Here is a 24,444-nt window from a genome sequence, read left to right on the forward strand (position 1 = left end):
CCAGTATCAGTGGATAACTACTCCATCAGTGAAAGAACCATTGAAAACTGCTAAACAGAAAAAGAAAACTATAATTCTGGGAAGTGGTCGAAAAGGAAAAGCTACTATTAGAATTGGTAACTCTTCGCTCTTTAATGCTACTAAAAGTTATACCCTTATGTGTTCTGGTGTGCTAAAATTGAAGACTCTTCTCATTGTATGGTTTTTATGGTAACAAACAGTATTAACTACATACATATTAGGATGACTAATTGTTCTGATACAGATTATGAGAATTTGTAAAATATAGAAATAAATAATTTCAGAATGAGATGCTAATATTTTCCTTTGTTTAATTAACCAATTTTCTTGTTTGGGCTTCATAAAAAGTTTATTATTTTGAATATGTTTTCTAGTTGATGATTATTTCTAATACTTTGCAGTTAAAACTTGGGATGCACTTTGATAATTTTAGTGTTGGTGTGTTTGCGTGGTGATTTTTTTTAAACAAGGAATTATTCTTTTGTGCTATAAGAAATAGAATTTCTTCTAAGTTCCATTTTTACTTCTTATTCTCTTCTTGGAAATTCCCATCTAAAGTTGTTGAGAGAGCTAACACTTTGTTTCTTTCAGTGATTTAAAAAAACACCTTAGAGTGTATGTAATCCTTATAAAATAATACTGCCAACAAATTTATTGACCCTAGATAGAACATAGTAGAAAAATATTTTTAAATTTTTGCTATAACGTATGTTTAATTTTCCAAATAATACTTAACCCTGAATTTTAAAATCAAGTCTATAACTTTGTGGCAAAACATAATTTTAAAAATCGTCTTTATAAAACCCTTTAACAATGGCATGAGTTTCACATTCTCCTGAACATGTAAATTTGATATAATATGGTCCTGATATTTTTGTATTGTTTTTAAAGAGACCTTAACTTTTATTTCTAAAACAAGTATCTAGTTGCAAATAACCCTTTTGTGGTGTGATAAGAATGAATGGCATAGTGGAATTAGTTAAATCAAATCTAATATGAATCTGACCCTTTCTTGAGAGTAAATTTACATTTTGAAACAGTAAAACCATAAGGTCTAATTAAAAGAAAGTAAAATAAATTTTTTATGTTTATAATCTGTCAATTTTCTAGAAAAAGGTTTGTGGTGACTTTAATAATATACCAGATACATGAAGATCACCAAACAATAACCAACAAATAATCTTTTCTTTGGATCTACTTGAGAAATGGATTTTTAGAGTAAAATGTTTATTGATTTCTTTGTTTATAATATACTCCCTCCCTACTTTGAAAAGGTGAGGGAAATAGTGATTAGATGTGGACAATGGTGTGTTCTGTTTTGTTGTGACTCAGCAGAGTCAAAAAATAAAGTTTTGTTCGATATGTGTACAGGTTTACTTTTTTATTTTTTTAATTACAAATATTTTTTTCTATTATAGTTTACATTCAATATTTTGTATTAGTTTTAGGTGTACAGCATAGTGTTTAGACAGTCATATACTTTACAAAGTATATGAAATTTCTAGTACCTAACTGACACCATACATAGTTATTACAATATTATTGACTATATTCCCTATGCTGTACTTTATATCAGCATGACTATTTTATAACTACCAATATGTACTTCTCAATCCCTTTACCTTTTTCACCTAGTCCCCCAACTCCCCTCCCCTCTGGCAATCATCAGACTGTTCTCTGTGTCTATGAATCTGTTTTCTGCTATGTTTGTTCATTTATATTGTTCTTTAGATTCCACATAAAAGTGAAATCATATGGTATTTGTATTTCTCTAACTGACCTATTTCACTTAGCATAATGCCTTCTAGGTCCATCTGTGCTATCACAAATGGTAAGATTTTGTTCTTTTTTATGGCTGAGTAATATTCCATTATGTATACTAATATGTACCATAGCTATTGATGGGCACTTGGGTTGCTTTCATAGTTTAGCTGTTGTAAATAACACTGCAGTGACCATAGGGGTGCATATATTCTTTCAAATTAGTGGTTTGGGATTCTTTGGATATATAGCCAGAAGTAGAATTGCTGGGTCATAAGGCAGTTCCATTTTTTAATTTTGAGGGGAACCTCAATACTGTTTTCCATAGTAGCTGCACCAATTTTCATTCCCACCAACAGTACACAAGGATTTCCCTTCTCTCCACATTCTCACCCACACTTCTTGTTTGTTGATTCATTGATGGTAGCCATTCTGACAGGTATGAATTGATAGCTCATTGTGATTTGAATTTGCATGTCTCTGATTAGGGAAGTTGAGCATCCTTTTATATGTCTACTGGCCGTTCCTCTTTGGAGAAATGTCTATTCAGGTCCTTTGCCCATTTTTAAAAATTAGATTAGTGTTTTTTTGGTGTGGAGTTGTATGAGTTATACATTTTGGGTATTAGCCACTTATCGAATGTATCATCAGCAAATATGTTCTTTTGGGTTGTCTTTTCATTTTATTTGTGGTTTCCTTTGCTGTGCAAAACTTTTTAGTTTGATGTAATCCCATTTGTTTATCTTTTCTTTTGTTTCCCTTGCCCGAGGAGGTATATTAGAAAAATATTACTAAGAGAAATATCCAGGATTTTACTGCCTATGTTTTCTTCTAGGAGTTTTATGATTTGTAATCTTACATTTAAGTCTTTAATCCATTTTGAGTTTATTCTTGTATATGGTGTAAGAAGATGGTCTAGTTTCATTTTTTTACATGCATCTGTCCAGTTTTTCCAGTAGCATTTATTGAATAGATTCTCTACCCCATTCAAGTATTTTTTTTAATATATTTTTATTGATTTCAGAATGGAAAAGAGAGAGAGGGAGAGAGAGACATCAATGATAAGAGAGAATTATTGATTAGCTGCCTCCTGCATGCCCCACACTGGGGATCAAGCCCATAACTTGGGCATATGTCTGACTGGGAATCGAACATGACCTCCTGGGTCATAGGTCGATGCTCAACCACTGAGACATGCTGGCTAGGCCCTAGTTACACTTGTAATGCATTCGCAAGGTTTCATTGAGTTGATTGGTCAATTTTTTAAATTGGTGAAAAATTGGAAATAACCTAAATATTAAGTGATTTAAATAGCCCTGGCTGGTGTGGCTCAGTGGTATTGCATCAGCCTGCACACCAAAGGATCGCAGGTTCAATTCTGGTCAAGGGCACATACCTCAGTTGCGGGTTCGTTCACCGGCCCTGATCAGGGCACATGCAGGAGGCTACCAATTGATGTGTCTCTCTCACATCAATGTTTCTTGCTCTTTCTTTCTCTCCCCATCCCTCTTTCCACTCTCTAAAAACAAAAAAATGGAAAAAATATCCGTGGATGAGGATTAACCAACAACAATATTAATAATAATGTATTTAATAGTAGTTGGTAAAAGTGTTTATTAAATCAAAAGAAATCTTATGATTTGCTTACAGTTTTTATTTCCAAACAGTGATATTTTAGTAGTCAAGTAGTATATACAAAGTAATTGAGAGTATTACACTAATTATATATTATTAAAAGTTTACATCATGTGTAAGAGTCTTAAAAGTAACTGTTTTGATGTAATATTAGAAGTGGAAACATATAAAAAACATTTATATATTAAAAAATAATTAGGAATTCTGTAATTTTAATACCTGGTGATGTAATAGGGCATCATGGAATGAGAATAGAACAATTAAAATTCTTTTTCATACTTAGCATGATTAAACAAAGTGGAAATGTGCAAGTTTGTGAGCTTGCTGAGCTATTTTAAGAGTAATTTTATTTCTTGGGCTTTTTTTTGTATTTGCCTCAGTTATTTGGAGACATAGAGGTAAGCCAAATAAGTGTCTGGCTATATAGTTAGATCCAGGTGAGGTTACGGGTTAAATAATTGTGTGAATTGTGTCACATTCATATTGTAATGATGTGTACAGAAAGAAAATAGGAATTTATTAGAATTTTTTAAATCTAACAAGAGAAGTGTAAATTCTTTTGGTTTTCATTACAAATGTATTTTGCTTTCATTTCTGAAATTAAAGGAAAAGGTGTACACATACAAACCACAGATACACAAACATTTTTTGTTAGAGGGTAATTAAATAACAATATAATAGCATAAGATGAACTGAGGTCCTATATATTTTAAGAGATAATATAAATATATCCAGAGAAATCACACAGGATTATGTGATTATCAGTAAGCTATACTACATGAAATATTTGTCCTTGACTACCACATATGCTTTATTTTACATACTAATGTTGCTTAAGTAGATCTATAGTAAAATAGATTTCAAGGATAAATATAACCATATATTATTTGTTTTCAGTAACAGTGAAAATATTTAAATGTGAATTTTAATATATGGTTTGTTCTAAAGAAAATATTAAAATGTAGGCTAGTTTTTGCTACCAAATATTTCATGTAATGATACTTGACTCTTTAGTATTGAAATGTAGGATAAGTCTCCATATTTTGCTCTTTTATCCAGTGGGTTTTATTTCTTTTGTGTTTTCTACATGAAATAAAATGAACAATGAAGGTCAACAGACTTATAGTATAGTAACTTTGATCACCTACCACCCAGCAACTTTCAGTCTTGTAGCCTTGATCATTTTTACATAGCAAAATTAATCTTAAGTTGAAATTTTGGTCTACTTCAGAAGATTCTGTTTATCAGGAGTCGTGGATGTATCTGTTTCTCTATCTTTGAAATTCAATAAACTAAATGTTTGCATGGTACATAAAATGTATCCTGTATAATTTTCTTTCCTTGATATATTTTTTATTTACTTTTGCATATACTGCACATTTAATGTATTTTAGTTAAAATATTAACTTGTTACATATTTTTAAACAATGCTGGCTTATGTAAAAACGTTTTTATAAAATGACTGTTTTTAATGGCCTTGGCATCATTTTTAAGTGCCTGTTTGTATTTTTTTTTAAAGTATGCATATGTGATAAGTGTTCTGTGGTCCTTGAATGAATCCTGAGTCTTTTAATGTTTTCTCAAACATAGGATTGGCTACAAAGAAACCTGTAAATAATGGAAGGAAACACTCCCTTGGGAAAGACAATTACGCTCCTGAACCTCTACCACCTGGCGTGTCTGGTTTCCTACCATGGCGTACTGCAGAACGTGCAAAAAGGAACAGGTACAGTATTTTTATTTCCTATCTTTAGGAGTTTCTGTTATGTGGGAAGGAGGTCTCTGGCTGTTTCTATAGAGGCTAAAGTAACTCACACAATGTTTTTTGCCTAGTGCACCTTTAAGGAAGAAAAATTAAAGGTAATTATAATTGGGAATTTAAAGTTATTGCTTGAGTATCACAACAGATTTAACCCAGTGGGAGTCAAGTGGAGACTAAAATTATCTCTAATTGTGTGAGTGAGAAAGGTTTCATTAAAGGCTGGTACAGTTGAGCCAAGCCCTGCAGCACGCAAGTAGGAAGAAGTATGGATTAGACTTAATGTAACTCAGTCAACTGTCATAACTCATTTTAGTGAATTATACTAGATTTAACTAGTGTTAGCTGATTGTTTACCCAGGGCATAGCTGTTTATAGTAGTATTTGTCATCGAAATGTAGAAGTCTTTTTAAATTGTTGAACTATAATTTTAGGCTTGCCAGTGAATTAGATTGCTATAAATTATGTTCAAATGACTTTCTTGGTAGTATTCAAGAAATTGGGGTTTGACAATTGCCTAAGAAAACAGAATTGATTTTAAATAGGACTTGAAGTAGGTACTATGTAAAATATTTATTAAATTGCTCACATTAAATTGATCATGTATAATGATCAATTATACATTGTAGTCTCCATTGGACGACTGCTAATGTGAATTATTATTGTACTAGGGGCCCGGTGCACAAAATTCGTGCACTAGGGAGGGGTCCCTCAGCCCAGCCTGCCCCCTCTCACATACTGAGAGCCCTCAGGGGATGTCCTACTGACGGCTTAGGCCCGCTCCCCTTTGGGAGCGGACCTAAGCTGCAGTCTGGCCTCCCTTTGCGGGAGGCAACCGGGCTGATCAGGGGAAGGCGCCAGCCCCATCACCCTGCTGCTGCAGCCACTGCCAGTCACCACAGCCGCCAAGGTATTTTCATCAACACGGACTCCAGTCCCTTCACCATGAAAAAATGACAACTTTCTTTAAGCATTTTCAAGATGTGTCTTTCATAGGATATGACATTTCTTTCTTTATTTTTCTTTTTATCCTCACTTGAGGATATGTTTCCATTGATTTTTTTCCCCTTCCCTCCGATCGCAGGCTCGGCCCCTGCCCAAGCCTAAAGCCTCCGCCCCAGGCTTTAGGCTTGGGAAGGGGAACCACCCCCTGTCCCTTCATGGCCGGCTGGGAGTGACTTGGGTGCCGAGGAGGTTCCCGGGACCCAGATATGTATGCAAATTAACCGCCATCTTTGTTGGGTTAATTTGCATACTCACTCTGATTGGCTGTGGGCGTAGCAGAGGTATGGTCAATTTAAGTGTTTCTCTATTATTAGGTAAGATAAACTATAGTGCTGAGCCCCAGTCTTTGCACATTAGTTTTATAACTTAGTGGTTTCATATCTTTTTTTTTGAGACACTAATCTCAATCCATTCTAGTCTTAGGAGTCATAAATTGAAGAACTGTTAATATCACCATTAAAGAAGTTAGACTAGAAATCTCAACCATCCTGACATAGGAACTGAAGGTGCCTCTCAGCAGTTCAGAGTTATCACAAAGCTAATATGCTAAATCCTGTTCAATTATCTCCATAGCAGAGCCTTATGGGTCCTAATTTTGAGCTTATTTATTGTTATGCAAAATTCTATATGGATATTGTACATAATCCTGACAAGTTTTATTAACTGGGGTTAACTGATGATGTACTTATATTAAAATATAATTTGATTTGTTGATATTTCTTTAGGGGTTTTCCATTGATCAAAACTCGTGATGCATATAATCAGTTGCAGGTATGTAGCTGCCATATTTATAGTACATAGGGGGCTGAAGTGGAAAAGGTGCAAGGTTGTTCACTTTGCTTTTTAAACTGAACAGAGCCTTGCAAGAAACATTTTCCTCCCTGAAATAAATCCATTTAAAACTCATCAGGTCACTCTCCCAGTGCCACCTTGTAGTTGTGTGGATATGGCACACACTGGGGACCTTGCGGTTTCAACTGTAAACAAGGAAGCCATTTCTCTAGTCCACACATCAGCTGTTATCCAGTGAATGAATGTGACTGCCATTACTGATCCAGTATGTGGAGCTGTCATAGTCAAGAACGTTCTGATGTTTTCAAGAAATGTTATCTGGGGCTATATAACTTTCTTATCCTAAAGCCAAAATAAAGTAACACATCCCAAAGTCTCTGCTCTCTCAGAACACTTCTCCCTGTCTCACCAAGACCGCACATACTTTCTGTCATACTGCCTCATGGCCTTAGAGCGCATGAATCCTCAGTATCAGGTTCTCCTCCCAGCTATCCTGGGAGACTGTGTGCTTGCTCTGTAACAAATAGCACTCCTGGGATTGAGAGAATAGTGCTCTGGGCATCAGTACCACTGCTGCCTGCCCGGAAGAGGGTCCGCCTTGTTCTACCATTGGGACCTTCCTACACTGCAGGGTTTGCTGCTTGTGGTTGAAGCACTATCTTAGTGACTTGTCCTCAGTGCCATCCTAGCACACTTCTTTTTGATCTGTAAATGACCAGGTCCATTTTTTAAATTTTGGAAATACCATATTGAACAACATTCCAGTGTCAGTGAAACTTGACAGGAGAGTTGTATTAGTACTATATACACTTTGGCTTAAGGATGATGAGAAGAAGAGATTTTTGTTGGGTCACTTTTAGTTGTGTATGGGTGTGTGATTTATTTTGTAAAATTCTAGTGTTTTGCTTTCAAATTATTCTTCTAATTCTTTATATATGTACTAGAGGCCCAGTGCACGAATTTGTGCACGGGTGGGGTCCCTCGGCCTGGCCAGCGATCAGGGCCGATCAGGGCTGGCCGGGGCAGGGCGGGAGGAGAGGGACTGCAGGAGGTTGGCTGTGGGAGTGCACTGACCACCAGGGGGCAGCTCCTGCATTGAGCGTCTGCCCCCTGATGGTCAGTGCGTCGTCATAGCAACCGGTCAACAGGTCATTTGGTCAACCAGTCGTAATGGTCACTTAGGCTTTTATATATATAGATATATATATATATATAATATATTTCTATTGATTTCAGAGAGGAAGGGAGAGAGAGAGAGATAGAACCATCAGTGATGAGAGAGAATCATTGATCAGCTGCCTCCTGCACACCCCTCACTGGGGATCAAGCCTGCACCCAGGCATGTGCCCTTGATCAGAATCAAACATGGGGCTCTTCCATCAACCACTAATCCCGTGGGAAAACCAAATTTCATCATTAGTTGTCAACTAATCACTGGGCCACTTACCTCAACATTATACCAAGTCCTGGATGATTTAATCTGGGCCATAGCCTTTGTAGGAACCGGGGGAATGGAGATTTCCCTGTGAAGACATTTTTTGCTGGACAGTCAATACTATAGTTTACAATGCCTACCAGTTTAGCAAAGGATTCAGCTACTCAGTTCCATTGTGAAGCAGGTCTATGTATATGCAACTCAGTTAACCTCTAGCAATAACTTCAGGGTAGAAGCTGGTTCTCTTCCTACTTAAAACTGGCTCAGGCCTTATCTCTCCCTGCCTCCCAATTTCCCCCCTAACATGGAAGATAATATGGTAATGGTGAGTTTGTAACCTCAGTAAGAATTAGAACTGATGTCATTTACTCATTTTGGAGAAAGAACTTGCCTTTAAGTCTTCTAACCTCTTTTGGTGACGGTTTTCACTTAAGAAAAATAGTGTCAAGCAACCCTGATTTTTTTTTTTTTTGTATTTTCTCTATTACACCAAATAAAAATTGGGAATTCCAAGATTCCATTTTAGTTACTATCTAAAAACAAAACAAAACAAAAACAAAAACAAAAAAAACATGGGGCCCTTCAATCTGCATTCTGATGCTCTATCCACTTAGCCAAACCAGCTAGGTCTTCTAATTCTTATTTATCAGCCCTTCCTGGTGGATTTTCTTCTAAAAATGTCATTTGCTTTCAGACTCTGTGTCTGATGGTGGAGAATAAATTTCTAATTGCAGTATAAAGTTGATCTGAGAAAAAATGTTTACACTGGCCCATCCATGGCTTTTGTGAAAGATATTTAAAAAAATACTATGGTCAATTCCAAATATTAATCCTAACCATATACAACATAATACTGTACAATAGTACAGACAAAATAAGTTCCTGTCATTTTACCTTGTCATTGCTTGTTTACACTAAGGAGCAGTGAAAAACATTTATAAATAATAACTGATAAATCAGATAATATTTTTTTGTTTTTGTTTTTTGTTTTTGTTTTTATTTTTTTAATCTGAACAATAAAGACTTATTCATAAAAAAATAAAGTATTACATATAGTAGTACATATGTCTCTTTTTTTTTTCCCAATTGACCTTCCCCCAGCCTCCCTTAACACCCTCCCCTCCACATGCCCTCACAGATCACTTTTGTTAAGTTTCTTTTAATATTGGGTAGCTGGTTTATCTTATCTCTTATACTTCCTGTCTTCATTCTTCAAGCAATTAGATTTTCCCGTGACTGTGACAGTAGAGAGTCCTTCTTCCTCAGAAATCGAAGAGGTCAATGATTCTTCAGAAAGTGTTCAAGAAGAACCTGAGAAAACAAGTTTAAAACAAGAAGCATTACAGGTACAGTTACCACTTTCAAAATATAGAGGAGAGTAGGGCAGCTTGAGTGAGGCTTCTGTTTTCCCTTCCCATCTGCATTGTGTCCCCTTAAGTGGTGCCTTCGCTTAACCAGTGGTCGGCAAACCGCGGCTTGCGAGCCACATGCAGCTCTTTGGCCCCTTGAGTGTGGCTCTTCCACAAAATACCACATGCGGGCGGCACGTACAATGCAATTGAAACTTCGTGGCCCATGTGCAGAAGTCGGTTTTTGGCTCTCAAAAGAAATTTCAATCGTTGTACTGTTGATATTTGGCTCTGTTGACTAATTAGTTTGCCGACCACTGGCTTAGATCAAGGTGAAAGATGGACGATTAACTCTAGGAAATAAAAATCAAAACATGCTATCACTAATATATTCCCCTTTCCTTAGAACCATAGAATATATTGGATTTAGGGAGAACCTGAATGATAATAAGATAAACATTCAAGAAATTGAATGAATGTAGTCAGCTGACTCTGTGCTCTTATTTTACAGATTGGAAAATTGACTGTTCTAGCTGAACTGTTTCTATAAGAGGAAAATATGACTTAATTTCTAGCAAAAGTAGAGTTGAAAACAAAAGTTTTGATGTTGATATTCCCCTTTCCTAAAATAAAATATTCTACATTATATTGCCTAATAAACCTAACATCTTACTTCTGTTTGTATGGATTAAAAAAAAAATAATTGATTTGTATGACAAATTTTTGCATCTCATATATACCATATTTTATTTCAACTTTAATGCAGAGTTGGTAATTTGTAGTAAATAAGGGAAACAGTATTTAGGGGGACCTTGTCTTTTTGTACTACAGACTCCACATTTAAATTTTTTAAATATATTTTTATTGATTTTTAGAGAGGAAGGGAGAGGGAGAGATAAAAACATCATTGATGAGAGAAAATCACTGATTGGCTGCCTCCTGCAAGCCCCGCACTGGGGATTGAGCCTGCAACCCAGGCATGTGCCCTGACTGGGAATTGAACCATGGTCTCCAGGTTCCTAGATCAATGCTCAACCACTGAGCTATGCCAGCCGGGCCATGTTTAATTTTTTAAAAATTATTTAACATGATTTTTTTTTTTAGTATAAAACTTGGAAGATTTAGAACTAGTTATCCCATTTGGACTATGGAAGCAATTATTTGATTTTCAAAAGAGAAAGCCAGGTTTTTATTTTTTAAGTTAAAACTAATGACAATAGTATAGAGAAATTTTAAGTACTTAGAAAATTATGAAATGTTCGAGTGTGATGAATCTATCATTCATGTAAAGTTACCCCTTTCATCTTGTAAATGAACACCTACAAATTGTAGCACTGAAATGGTTTAGTCTAAGTTTCAGAGTAAGACAAGACCCTGAGTGTCTAATCCCCATTCATTGTCACTTTAGATGTGTTGTATTCATTTCCCACCGGGTGACTAGAAGATTGTATTTAGAAAAGCGATTATAGACATTAGGGAAGACCAAGAAGGTTAGAAACTGTAACGAGGTACTAACTGATTCAAGATGCATTAGGACCCTTCCAACTCCCAGATGTCCATTCAGAGTTAAAAATTAAGTAAATTGTATATATTCATAGAGTGGGAAAACTACAAAGCAATAAAATTTAATGAGCTAGAGCTACAGGCAACAGTGTGGATGAAATTTTTTAAACACTTTTTAAAATTAAATTTATTTATTTATTTTAGAGGAAGGGGGAGAGAGAGGGAGAGAGAAACATCCATTTGTTGTTCCACCCATTTATGCATTCATTGGTTGATTTGTATGTGCCCTGACCAGGGATCAAACCCACAACCTTGGCATATTGGGATAACACTCTAACCAGCTGAGCTACCTGGCCAGGGCCAGTGTGGATGAGTTTTTAAAAACAATGTTGAGTGAATTAAATAAGATACAAAAAACTTCATACACTATGATTCTTTTCACATAAAGTTAGAAATTGATAAAACTAAACTATTTTGTTAGGTATGTATGAATGTAAAGGAAATTATTATTGGGAAATAAGGTTGGTAATTTAACTCCAGGAGGAGAAGAGAGGCTTGTGATGGGGAGAGAACGTGGGGGGGGTTTTGAGATGCAGTTAAGTTTTACTTACAGACTTAATTGGTAGTTAGAAAAGTAATCTCCTTATTTGTCACACTGACAGTTTTGTTCTGTGCTCTTTTCATATTCATATATTTTGCAATTAAAAACCTGCTTAAAGAAATGGTTGCCTCTAGAGCAGCCTTGGGCAAACTACTGCCCGCAGGCCAGATCCGGCTGTTCTATCTGGTTTTCTTGCTCTCCCCTCCACTCCTTTACTTTGAATTTATATTAGTTCACACAAACACTCCATCCATGCTTTAGTTCCGGCCCTCCGGTCCAGTTTAAGAACCCATTGTGGCCCTCGAGTCAAAAACTTTGCCCACCCCTGCTTTAGAGAGCTGGATGTGTGCGTGGAATGAGAGACTACAGTTGACCCTTAAACAACGTGGGGGTTGGGGTGCCTACCACTTGCACAGTCAAATAGTCAAATATAACTTAAATTGGCCCTCCACAGTGTTGCATGGATTCCCAACCACCAGTTAGTTGTTCAGGGGTTAACTGTACTTTATTTTAAGCCCTTTGCTACTGTTTGCATTTATATGTTCATCGTTTAGCATTAATTGAACATATTCTATGAACCAAGCACTCTTCTAAGTTTTACATATGTGCCAATTCATGTAATTCTCATAAGAACTCTATGATATGAGAACTTATCTCCATTTTACAGATGATTAAATTGAGGGCTATAGTTATTGAATTTGTCCAAGGTTATATAACTGATACATTGCCATTAGCAGTAGAAAATCTTAGAAGTCTTTTGGAAAGCAATTTGGAGATCTGTACCTCAAAACCTTAAAAATGTTCAGTTGCTTTAATCTCAAACTCATAGATTTATTTCATTAAAATTATGCTACCCCTACCTGGTTTGGCTCAGTGGATAGAGCATCAGCCTGCAGACCAAAGGGTCCCGGGTTCAATTCCGGTCAAGGGTACATACCTTGGTTGCAGGCTCCTCCTCGGCCTGAGCCCTGGTTGGGGCTCATGCAGGAGGCAACCAATCAACGTGTTTCTCTCACATCGATATTTCTCTGTCTTTCCCTCTCTCTTCCACTCTCCCTAAAAATCAATGGAAAAAAATCCTCGGATGAGGATTAATAAAAAAAATTTTAGGAGAAACCAAGATGGCGGCATAGCTAAACACCTAAACTGCTGCCTCGCACAACAATATCAAAACTACAACTAAAAGACAAAACGGACACCATCCAGAACCACAGGAAAGCTAACTGAGTGGAAATTCTACAACTAGAAGGAAAGAGGAAAGCACATTGAGACTCAGAGGAGCTGCAAAAGGCTGAGGTACGGAGACACGCGAGCGCAGTGAGGACGGGCAGCTGAGTGCGCAGCTGGCTTTCTAAAGCGGGAAGGAGATGGAAGCTCCCAATTGCACTGAACTCCAGTCCCGGGTGAGACTCTGGGAACGCAGACCCATTCGGGGGGAATCTGGACTGTCAGGAAAAGAGAAAGCACACTGAGACTCAGGGGAGCTGCGGAAGGCAGAGGTCCGGAGGCGCACGCGCACAGAGAGGACTGACTGCTGAATGTACGGGCGGCTGAGTGCGCAGCTGGCTTTCTAAAGCAGGAGGGAGACGGAAGCTCCTGACTGCACTGAACTCCAGTTCTGGGCAAGTTTCTGGGAACCCAGACTCATTCAGGGAGAAACTGGTCTGTCTGGCAGCGGGTGAAACTCGAGGGCTGCTTTCTCTCAGATGTGCTTGCAGCAATTACCGAGGGACACTGAGACCCAGGGGCCTCATAAGGCAGGGCTGACAGGAAGCCAAGGCTGTCTGCTCCATCCTGAGACTCCTCCCCATCCAAGCTGAGCACAGAGGCTTTTGCAGTTTTGCAAGTCTTGTCTCATAAGGGTGTCTCCAGCACAGAAGTTCTCCCAGCATAGATAAAGCTGATCCTCACAGCCAATTGGCCTGGAGGTCAATTCCTCCCAGTGATACCAACAACAATCAAGACTTAACTACAACAAGACTGTGCACACAGTCCACAAAGGAGTGCACCAAAAGTGTCCACCTCAGGTAACGGGGAGGCTGAGCCACTGGGCCCTATAGGACACCTACCACACAAAGCCACTCTACCAACTCAGGGAAGCAGCCAAAATGCAGAGACAAACTGATTACAAATGAAAGAAATGGAGGAAAGCAAACGACTGGATATAGAGTTCAAAACCACGGTTATAAGGTTTTTCAAGAATTTCCTAGAAAAGGACAATAAATTTAGCGAGACCCTCGAGGATATGAAAAAGGACCAACTAGAAATTAAACATACACTGACTGAAATAAAAAAAAATATTATACAGAGACCTAACAGCAGACCAGAGGACCACAAGGATCAAGTCAAAGATTTGAAATACAAAGAAGCAAAAAAACACTCAACCAGAAAAGCAAAAAGAAAAAAGAATCCAAAAACTTGACGATAGTGTAAGGAGCCTCTGGGACAACCTCAAGCGTACCAACATCCGAATTATGGGGGTGCCAGAAGAAGAGAGAGAGCAAGATACTGAAAACCTATTTGAAGAAATAATGACCAAAAACTTCCCCCACCTGGTGAAAGAAATAGACTTACAAGTCCAGGAAGCCCAGAGAACCTCAAACAAAAGGAATCCAAAGAGGACCACACCAAGACACATCATAATTAAAATGCAAAGGGCAAAAGACAAAGAGAGAATATTAAAAGCAGCAAGAGAAAAACAGTTAGTTACCTACAAGGAAGCACCCATACGGTTGTCAGCTGATTTCTCAACAGAAACTATGCAGGCCAGACTGGAGTGGCAAAAAATATTCAAAGTGATGAGCAGCAAGAACCTACAACCAAGATTACTCTACCCAGCAAAGCTATCATTCAGAATTGAAGGGCAGATAAAGAGCTTCACAGATAAGAAAAAGCTAAAGGAGTTCATCACCGCCAAACCAGTATTATATGAAATGCTGAAAGGTACTCAGTAAGAAGAGGAAGAAGAAGAAAAAGGTAAAGATAAAAATTATGAACAACAAATACATACTATCAACAAGTGAATCTAAAAATCAAGTGAATAAAAAATCTGATGAACAGAATAAACTGGTGAATATAATAGAATCAGGGGCATAGAAAGGGAGTGGACTGAAAATTCTCGGGGGAAAGGGGTGTGGGGGGTGCGGGAAGAGACTGGACAAAAATCATACACCTATGGATGAGGACAGTGCGGGGGAGGTAAGGGCAGAGGGTGGGGTGGGAACTGGGTGGAGGGGAGCTATGGGGGGAAAAAAGAGGAACAACTGTAATAATCTGAACAATAAAGATTTATTAAAAAAATAAAAACCTATATAATTTCATTAAAAAAAATTTTTTAATTTAAAAAACATGCTAAATATGAAAAGAGCCACCATACATAAAAATAATTATTTTGTCTTATAATATTGAAAATTTGTGAAGAACTTAAGAGTTTAACCAAAAAAATGATTAATGTGGAGCAGTAAACTCACTCAATGGAATATTCTGTGTCCCACTAAAAAAATGATTGATTCAGTGTTAAATGGAACAAACTTGAGCATAAAATTTGATACATAGCCTGATGGGAGCTTTATTCCAAAAAAATTTCAACTAGCCAGTGAATAGCAGGGAGGAAGGAGAGCAGATGACAGGAAGAAAATTGCTCCAGAACCTTATCATATCCTTGATCAGGAATTGGCCTGAGACCCTTTGGTGCATAAAATATGAATTACTTTGTAGGAGGAGAGGACACTTTTTCATAGAAGTTTAACATTATGTTCTAATTCTCTCCACTAGAGGGAGAAACTGTTTCATGTAATTGAACTTTGATATGCTGTTTAGAACTGGTTAAGAATGGAGTATTTTAGTCTACTGTCTCTGTGATGTGGTTTGTTTGTTCGAATGATTTTGTAAAAAGAAAAAATTATTGAGGTTTAATATACATGCGGTAAAGTGCTTAAATCATAATTACAAAATAGCTCAGTGAATTTTTGCAAACGTATACATTCATGTCTCCCATCAAGATAAAAATATTTACAGCTTTCAAAAGGTTCTCTTGCTCAACTTCTCTAATCAATATATCCTCCCTCCCCAAAGGTAGCCACCATTCTGACTTCTATCATGTGATTATTTGCTTTTTTTTAAATTGAGGCCTAGAGTTATTGCACTTGTCCAAGGTTAGAATCTCTATGAAGTCAGTTTTAAATATTGAGAACATTCTGTAAATAATAGGAATTTTTATTTCTGACTTACTATATTATAGATGTATATGCCTTTTATGGTGAGCTGCCACAAATCTATTTTGGAAAGAGTAGAAGCTAAATAAATCTTGAACATGCTAATTTGATGTATTTTGGTAATTCACTATCGTAGTATAAGTAGTGGATTATAATCCTGAAATCTGAGTTCACTTGTGGCTCTGCCTGTAAATCCTTGGTGAGATCTATAGCTGGAAAGACTTGAATATCACACTATGAATAGCTTATGATATTTCCTCTATTTCCTCACACTAGGGAAAACTGGAGGCGTGCCTAAAGCAGTTAAAGGAGGAAAGAGTAATAAGGCTCAAGGCTGACAAACGAGTTAGTGAGGTAAACAAGTGTTTTCTTATTCTTTGCAGAGTTTTTTGGTTTTATTTTTATTTCATTTTAAGCCATGTGCACAGACCGTTTGTAAACTTTAAAAGTATAATATATTACAACTTGGTTGTACCACATGAACTTTTGTATTTATTTATAGTTAGTGGTTATGTGAACTATATTCCAGAAAGCATTTTTTTTTTAATATAAAAATCTTAGGGAGTTTTTTTGTGTGTGTGCTTTTATATAACTTTAGCTTATTTCTTGTTCATGATGTTTTCGATTCAAGAAAGCACTTGTTGCACTTACACTATGTATATAGTAACATAAAACAGTCTTAACAGTAACATGTTAAGACTGTTTACTGATAGTGAATTAGGAAAGTGAATCATTTAAATAAATAAGTATAAGATATTGGAAAATGCTAAGAATACAATGAAAGAAAAATATGTATTATGAAAATTACAATTAGGCTAATGTGCATGATAGCAGGGCATAAGCTATAAAAAGTTCTGTATAAATATATATTATTACTAGAGGCCCAATGCACGAAATTCGTGCAAGAGTTGGCCTTCCTTCCCCCGGCTGCCAGCACCGGCTTCCCTCCTCTGGCCACTTGCAGGCACCCGGGACCCGGGCTGGCTTCCCTCCGGCCCAAGCTTCGTCAGGAAGGACGTCCGGAAGACATCCGGTCTAATTAGCATATTACCCTTTTATTATTATAGATAAGGTGAGTTTAGGGAGGAATCTCTTAAAGTGCAACATTGGATTGGAGGACACTTATTCAGTCAATATTGAGCACCTGCTTATAGAAGGCAAAAGATGCATCATGAACAAAACGGTCTTTCCAAGAAATACTGGAATTGGGCTTATATGTGGTTTTAAGTGAACAAATGATGAGGTGTGCAAGGCAGTAAATATTTTAAGAAGCCAAGGAGAATATTGGTAATCATAGAGTTAATATATTGAGTATGGCTTAGGACTTTTAAATTTGCACAATTAATATTTTTCTTATTAAAATTAATCTTTAACATTCAACAGAGTTGTACTCCTTGTCAAATTTGACTCTGTATTTTATTTTCTAATTTAAGGGAACCCTTAAGCAGCTAATTCTCTAATGTGAAATGAGGATTCATTGTGAATTTAACCAGTTAAAAATGTGATCTTTTGGAAGATCATTAATAAAACAATAATTTTTTTGTGTTTTTTAAAATATATTTTTATTGATTTCAGAGAGAGGGAGAGAGCGATAGAAACATCAATGATGAGAGAAAATCATTGATCTGCTGCCTCCTGCACACCCCCTTCTGGGGCTCAAGCCTGAAACCCAGGCATGTGCCCTGACTAGGAATTGAACTGTGACCTCCTTGTTCATGGGTCAATGCTCAACAAGACTCACTGGCCAGGTGATAATTGTTTTATTTATATACTACCTAAGTGTTATATAAGAAACTTTGTTGAGTGGCTCTGGGTTTTGATAATTGTCTTCAATTGGTGGAGAGTTAGATTAATTACAAATAAATTGCACTTTTAAATATTTAATAACTTTTCTTTTGATGACAGAGAAAATGATGTCAGATATTATCAATCTTCTTTTATAGCTTGAACATGAAAATGCCCAGTTAAGAAATATAAATTTTTCTTTGTCTGAAGCCCTGCATGCACAGTCCTTGACAAGCATGATCCTGGATGATGAAGGTGTTTTGGGCAGCATTGAGAATTCTTTTCAGAAGTTCCATGCTTTCTTGGATCTCCTTAAAGATGCTGGGTTAGTTAATTTCTCTCCATGGCATTCAGCTTTTTGCAACTATAATGATATTTTTTGCTAAGGAACTTCGGCAGTTTTCATCATTTCATGGTCATATTTAGTGCATAATTATAGGTAGTGTACTTAATTTTTTTAAATGAGGAATTACATTTTAAAAGAAATGCAAAATGGTGAACCTGCTTTGGTAGAGCAGAAGAGCCCATTATAAAAGAGTAAACCATAGATAAAATAATTAGTAAGTATAGTTTTGGGTAAAGACTAAATTAAAGGTAATTTGAATTGGAAAATACTGCAGAAGGCATAGGAATTTCCCTACCTTTTATTCATTTTGCTTGTTAAATAAATTAGAGTTAAAATTATTTTTGTCCTACACATAAAAATTATAACTAATCAACAGGGCATATATAGATCAGTGGTTCTTACCTGGGAGTGATTTTATTGAAAGAAGATACCAAAAGAGAGAAAGAGAGGTTGATAATTGATGGAGTAATATTTGTGGGTGTATGGGTTGGTGTTGGAAAGAAAGGAACACACACATTCTTGGAAACTGTAGGGAAGAAAGGTGGTAAAGAAGTGTGGGAAAATGGTGATGGAAGGAGACTTGACGGGTTGGTGAACACACAGTACAGTGTACAGATGATGTGTTGTGGAATTGTGTACCTGATACCTATATAATTTTGTTAACCAGTGTCACCCCCAATAAATCCAATAAAAATAAAACCATGCCCCTGGGAAAAGATTTTTTTCTGTGTGGGAAGAGAGGTGAGAGATGAGGACTGGGTAAAATTTAAAGGATTGGATGATCTTTGTAGTCCCAGAGCATGAGTATCGAGAGGTCTAAGAACTTGGGAAAGTTAGAGGCTTATAATCTGGAGTAGGATATTGGCTTTTAAGATTATAGAAGTATTTCATAAGTACAGGTATGGGGAAATCTAAGCTGCTCTTGCGTGACTATAGTAACCCTTGCCTTTTTCTCCTCTTGTCCAGGCTTGGGCAGCTTGCCTCAGTAGCAGGTATAGATCCATCAGATTTTCATTTACTAGGTCGTCCCCAGCTGCATTCCACTCTCACTGGCCCACCTAAAGAAGAAAAGAAGGCACTTGAAGAAGAAAAACCAGAATCAAAGCAGAATACCCTAGGACAAATGCAAAATATCCAAGTAAGTGGACAGAGTAAGAGTGCTTAGCAAAAGGGGGTTACCAAGTCAGAGAAGATAACAGTAATCTGTCTTGGCTCACATGCTTGGGAGCTAGAAGCCCATCCGAGTCCTTTCTAAATCTGAGATTAGTAAATTTGTGCCCATTTCATGATATATTGTTAGATATAAGAAAACTGGAAGTTCTTTTGAAAATTTATGACTTAAAGCAAACTATCTTCAGTGAAAGAAATGAAGCATTAGAGAATATATTCTAAATTTTAAATTGTGTAAATATCTATTCTATTCATATTTCATCTAGGTTTCTATTTGTATGCAGTCAGCTTACAATGAAGGAACACTAATGAAGGTACAAGTACTGATACAGATAATTATTTAAAATAAGTGAACCAGATATAACTAGTAGACAATATATTACAGTTAGTCACCCAGTTATGGGAAGAGGGGAAAACCTGTCTGCTTTTCCTCTACCTTACTTGGAGCCCCCTACTGGGAGCCCCCGTCTTCCGTCTCAGCTGGTCTCAGACTGATCGTGGGAACTGACAACTTGAGAACACAGTCTCGTCACATAGTAGATACTGCTTATATGTGGCTGCAAAATAAAAAAGAAATTAATTTTCTTAGGGAATAGAGTTTTATTATTTCTAATGAGGAAAAGGGAAATGGGTGATTACCCCACACCCCAAACACCAGAGTCTGAAAACATAGTGGACATAGCCTTGGATATAGCGAAGTTAAGTTGGGAATCACTTAGCAAGATATAATTAGAAAAAAAAAACTGGTTCTAAAATCTTCTAAATGATCCATTCATAAAATCAGAGAGTAACATTGACATTTAGGACTCTACTTTTTAATGGTTGGCTTTGTTCATTACTGAATTTTTGTCTTTTTTCCCCCCTCCAGTTTCAGAAAATTACGAGTGATGCTTCAATTCCTTTGCCTCTCGACTCCTTGCAAGTCCAAGTTTCTACTCAGGAGGCCTTAGAAACTTCCAAAGACAACATGGGCGTCGAAGCCACTGAGCAGCGGCAGGAGTCTTTGGAGGGATTCGTTGGTAGAACATGTTCTCCTTCAGCAGATGGGATTTCTGGACCTGGAAGTCAAAGAAAAGACGAGTTGTCTAGAAATAGCAGATCTTCTTCAGAGAAAATAACCAAAACAGGTGAATATACTAAAAAACACTCTGCTAAGAAAAAACATGGAAAGGACCTACATTCCCGCTCTGACTCATCTGTAAACTGGAAAAGCAAAGGAATAGAGCATGATAGCTCTTTGGTTAATGAACCACTTAAAAGTGAGTCTTTGAAAAATCACATTTCTGTCAAGAAAGAAAGTAGAATAGTGACTGTTTCATCCAAGAGAACTAAAAGTAAATTCAATGTATTAGAACATTCTGAAAGCGATACTCTTGGATCTGATTTTGAATTTCAAGAAAGCATTCATACTCTATCACGCCTGACATAGGTCTAAATCTGTTGAAATTATGTTTTTGCCTTAAAATTTTAATAAATTTCTTATGTTTTCATTATGGCATATGGTGTTTTAAATATGGAACTGGAAGCCATTAGAGAAAGATGTATCTATTCTTTTCATTATAATGAATGTTTGGTGTATATTTCCTATTGCCACTTTGCACCATTCACTCAACAAGTATATACAATACTATTACTGTTTTTAGCAATGAACAAAACAAAACCTTTGTCCTATGGAACTAGTCCTCTACAGAGTGAGAAAAAAATTAGCAAAGCAGGGTAAGGGAACTAGAAAGGGACGGGAATGAATAAATGGAATCGTTTTACCATTTGGTTAAATGTGGAAACGTTATAAATTGCATGGCCAAAAGCCATGGACGCATCCTAATTCATAACATCCAGAGCAGCATACATTTACCAAGTACTTAACCAGGTTTCTGGATTATGGCAACCCTAAGGTAGGGAATTATTATTATGCCCATTCTGTAGATGAAGTGACTAAGGAGACATTATGTGATTGTCCAAAATTACATGGCTGAAATAAGTTGTAGAGCTGGGATCTGAACCAGAATCTATGCTCTTCATCACTTTTTCATCCTATTTCCTTGTGAAGAGAGGAAGGGCTTGAGGAAGACCTTAAGAGTAAAGCCAGTGAGCATTAGAAGAGCAAGAATGGGGCTACCTGCCTGTACCTTCCCCAGCTGGGTAGGATTTTTTAAAGGAGTATATGAACACGTCTCTGAACTAAATTATGCCTCCCTGGTAAAATATGTGTAGGTAAGTCCTTAGTTAGACTGACTTGAGAAGGAAGATCGAAGAAAAGTTGGAGTGTCAGATTTCTTCTAGAAGGTTCTGCCTGATTGTTATCAGAAGAGCTACTACAATGCCATGTAGTTTATAATTATGAATTGAGTGTTATAGGAATAAAACAATGAACAAGAACAAGATGTATTCTTGGCCCTTTAACAATAGAGTGAGAGGGGAAGACACACAAGCAGATGTCTTAATACAGCATGTTACATTCTATAAAGACAATACTTAGGGAATTTAGCCAGTGTTTGAGGAAGAAGAGAGAGCTGTGGGGCCAACAAAGGTCATCTAAAGAATCAGCCTCCAGCATTAAAAAAATGGGGAACCCTGAGATCCAGAGTCCATTCAAAGATTAAAAAACAAACAAACAAACAAACAAAAAAACTAAGCTAAGTCTTAAAAGATTTGTTGGAAACTGGTAAAAGTGATGAAGGGAAAGGATATTTCAGGTACAGGGAACAGCATAAGCACAAGTACAGAGCCATGGTGTGAGAATGGTCTGTTTGGGAAACCACACCTACAAGTAGTTTAGAATAAATGGAGTGTCATCCGTCAGTGGCAAGTGGTACTAAAGTAAACAGCGGAGAGAGTGAGAGCAGGCCTTACAATCCCTGTTGCATGAGAGTGAGAGCAGACCTTACAATCCCTGTTGCATGGAGCTGGTTCTCTCAGGACTAGTGAGCCAATCCACAGGATTAAAGAATGGAAATGACATGTTTGGGTTTGCATTTTAGATTGTTAGCTTCAATGTGGCAGATGAATTTGAAGAAACATGGAGATCAATTATGCCACACTCACTCCTGAGGAACATTGTTTTGTAAGTGGGATTTACACACGTCCACTTCTCTCTGGGTTTCGGGCTTGATCCCCAGTAAGGGGCATGCAGGAGGCAGCCAATCGATGATATTCCTCTCTCATCGATGTTTCTATCTCTCCATCCCTCTCCCTTCATCTCTATCAATAAAAAAAGTATTTTAAAAGGAGTTTTTTGGACAAAAAAAACCATGATGATCTACTGGCATGTTATTACAACTAATGAGAAAGCTTAGTAAGGAGGCAGGCATAACACCAATATCAAAAGCTTTGTATATATCAGCAATAACCAATTAACAAATTTACGGGGAGGGGGAGAGCTCCCATTTATCTAGAAATATGGTTAACAAGAAATATAAGGCCTATTTGAATTAAAAAAACATTTATACTGAAAGGTATGAAAGGAGACCCTCCCCACCACCCCCAATGGAGTGGCATGCATCTTTCTGTATGAGAAAACCCAACATATTAGTTCTACCAAGTTAGAAATTCAAAGCAATTTCATACAATCATAGCAAGGTTTTTTAAAATGAAGTTCATCTGGAAGACATAGAGCACAACATAAATTATAAATAGATGTCAAAGCAATCCACAGAGCCAGAGTAAATTAAATAATCAATAGGTTCAAGGCACAAAACAGCCCTGGCCAGTTTGGCTCAGTGGATAGAGCGCTGGCCTGGGGACTGAATGGTCCAGGTTCCGATTCTGGTCAAGGGCACATACCTTGGTTTCAGGCTCAATCCTGGTAGAGACATGTACAGGATGCAGCCAATCGATGTGTCTCTCTCACATTGATGTTTCTCTCTCTCTCTCCTCCCTCCCACTCTCTAAAAATCAATGGAAAAATATCTTCCAATGAGAATTAACAACAACAAAAAAAAAATTTTAAAGCACAGAACAGAGCATCCAAGAACAGAGCATTGTATATGTATGAGAATTTAAAATTTGAAAGACAGCATTACAAATAAGTAGGGAAGGATTGAACCATTCAGTAAATTATGTTGAGATTATTGACTGGAAAAATTTTTTATTCTTTCATACCATGAACAAGAAATAAAATCCCAGTGAATTAAACATGGAAATGTAAAAATAACTAGATGAAAATATCAGAAAAAAAATAAATGTGGGGTGAAGACCTTCCTAAGCAAGATACAAAACCCAATATCCATGGGGAAAAAAAGACAGATAGATTTGAATACATTTTAAAAATGTGATCTGTATACAAATATAAATAAGAGGCAAAAGATTGGGAAAATGTGAAATATAACAGAAGGTTAAAGATTCTTAATATAAAATGCACCTGCAAACCAAACAAGGGATATAAAAATCTGTAGTAATACAAGTGTAATATGCAAATCGACCAAACGGCCTAACAGCGGAACCACCATCCAACCACCCTATGACACTCACTGGCGCTAGGCCAGCCAAGGCGGGTGTGATGTGATTGGTCAGGGTCCCCTCCCCCCCATCGCCCCACGATCGCCCGGCAGAGGGAGGCCCAGGCCACTGGCCAGCGAGGCGATCAATCAGGGGGCTCCTCAATTGCCCCAAAGAGGGAGGCCCAGGCCACCCTCTGTAGGGTGACTGATGGGGTGGGGGGTGGGGGGCTCCATGGAACCAAGGAACTGGGGGGGTGTGGCAGTAGATGTGGGAAGCACCAGGCCAAGGCGGGTGCCAGCAGGGGGCAGGGCTGTGAAGGCCTACCCTTGCACAAATTTCGGGCCTCTAGTATTTTTATAAAAAGAAATACCTATAAACAATATATAAAACCATTTAACTCCATAAGCAATCAGGAAAATTCAAATGATGCCATTTTTCAATCCATTTGAAACAGCAGATTTTAAAGGATTGATAATTTGCTAGTGCTGGAGATAATGTGAGAAAATGAGCACTCTGTCATTGTTGAGGGAAGTATAAATGGATACAGCTTTTTGGGTGGACAATTTGGCAATGTACATCAATATTTAAAGTGGGTTTAGCCCTGCTGGTTTAGGGTATCAGCCTGCAG

The 24,444-nt window shown here is 37.2% G+C and overlaps 1 protein-coding gene across 4 annotated transcripts in view; it reads left to right on the forward strand.

Annotated features, from left to right (window-relative positions):
- The window catches only part of CEP78 (centrosomal protein 78), a 35,674-nt gene extending 14,801 nt beyond the window's left edge, over positions 1 to 20,873 (forward strand). Inside the window, exons 8-17 of one of the 4 annotated variants that reach the window (XM_080670031.1) lie at positions 5 to 116; positions 3,798 to 3,815; positions 5,008 to 5,143; positions 6,907 to 6,952; positions 9,626 to 9,754; positions 16,352 to 16,429; positions 18,019 to 18,185; positions 19,173 to 19,344; positions 19,643 to 19,690; positions 20,245 to 20,873. In XM_080670031.1, coding sequence (XP_080526157.1) covers positions 5 to 116; positions 3,798 to 3,815; positions 5,008 to 5,143; positions 6,907 to 6,952; positions 9,626 to 9,754; positions 16,352 to 16,429; positions 18,019 to 18,185; positions 19,173 to 19,344; positions 19,643 to 19,690; positions 20,245 to 20,805 — 1,467 coding nt within the window. In that variant the 3' untranslated portion in view covers positions 20,806 to 20,873. The remainder of the gene's footprint in view (positions 1 to 4; positions 117 to 3,797; positions 3,816 to 5,007; positions 5,144 to 6,906; positions 6,953 to 9,625; positions 9,755 to 16,351; positions 16,430 to 18,018; positions 18,186 to 19,172; positions 19,345 to 19,642; positions 19,691 to 20,244) is intronic. The other 3 variants (XM_080670032.1, XM_080670033.1, XM_080670034.1) reach the window with 3 other exon arrangements.
- The last annotated feature ends 3,571 nt before the right edge of the window (positions 20,874 to 24,444 follow it).

The sequence above is a fragment of the Plecotus auritus genome, assembly GCF_963455305.1.
Source record: "Plecotus auritus genome assembly, chromosome: 5".
Classification (NCBI taxonomy): Eukaryota; Metazoa; Chordata; class Mammalia; order Chiroptera; family Vespertilionidae; genus Plecotus; species Plecotus auritus.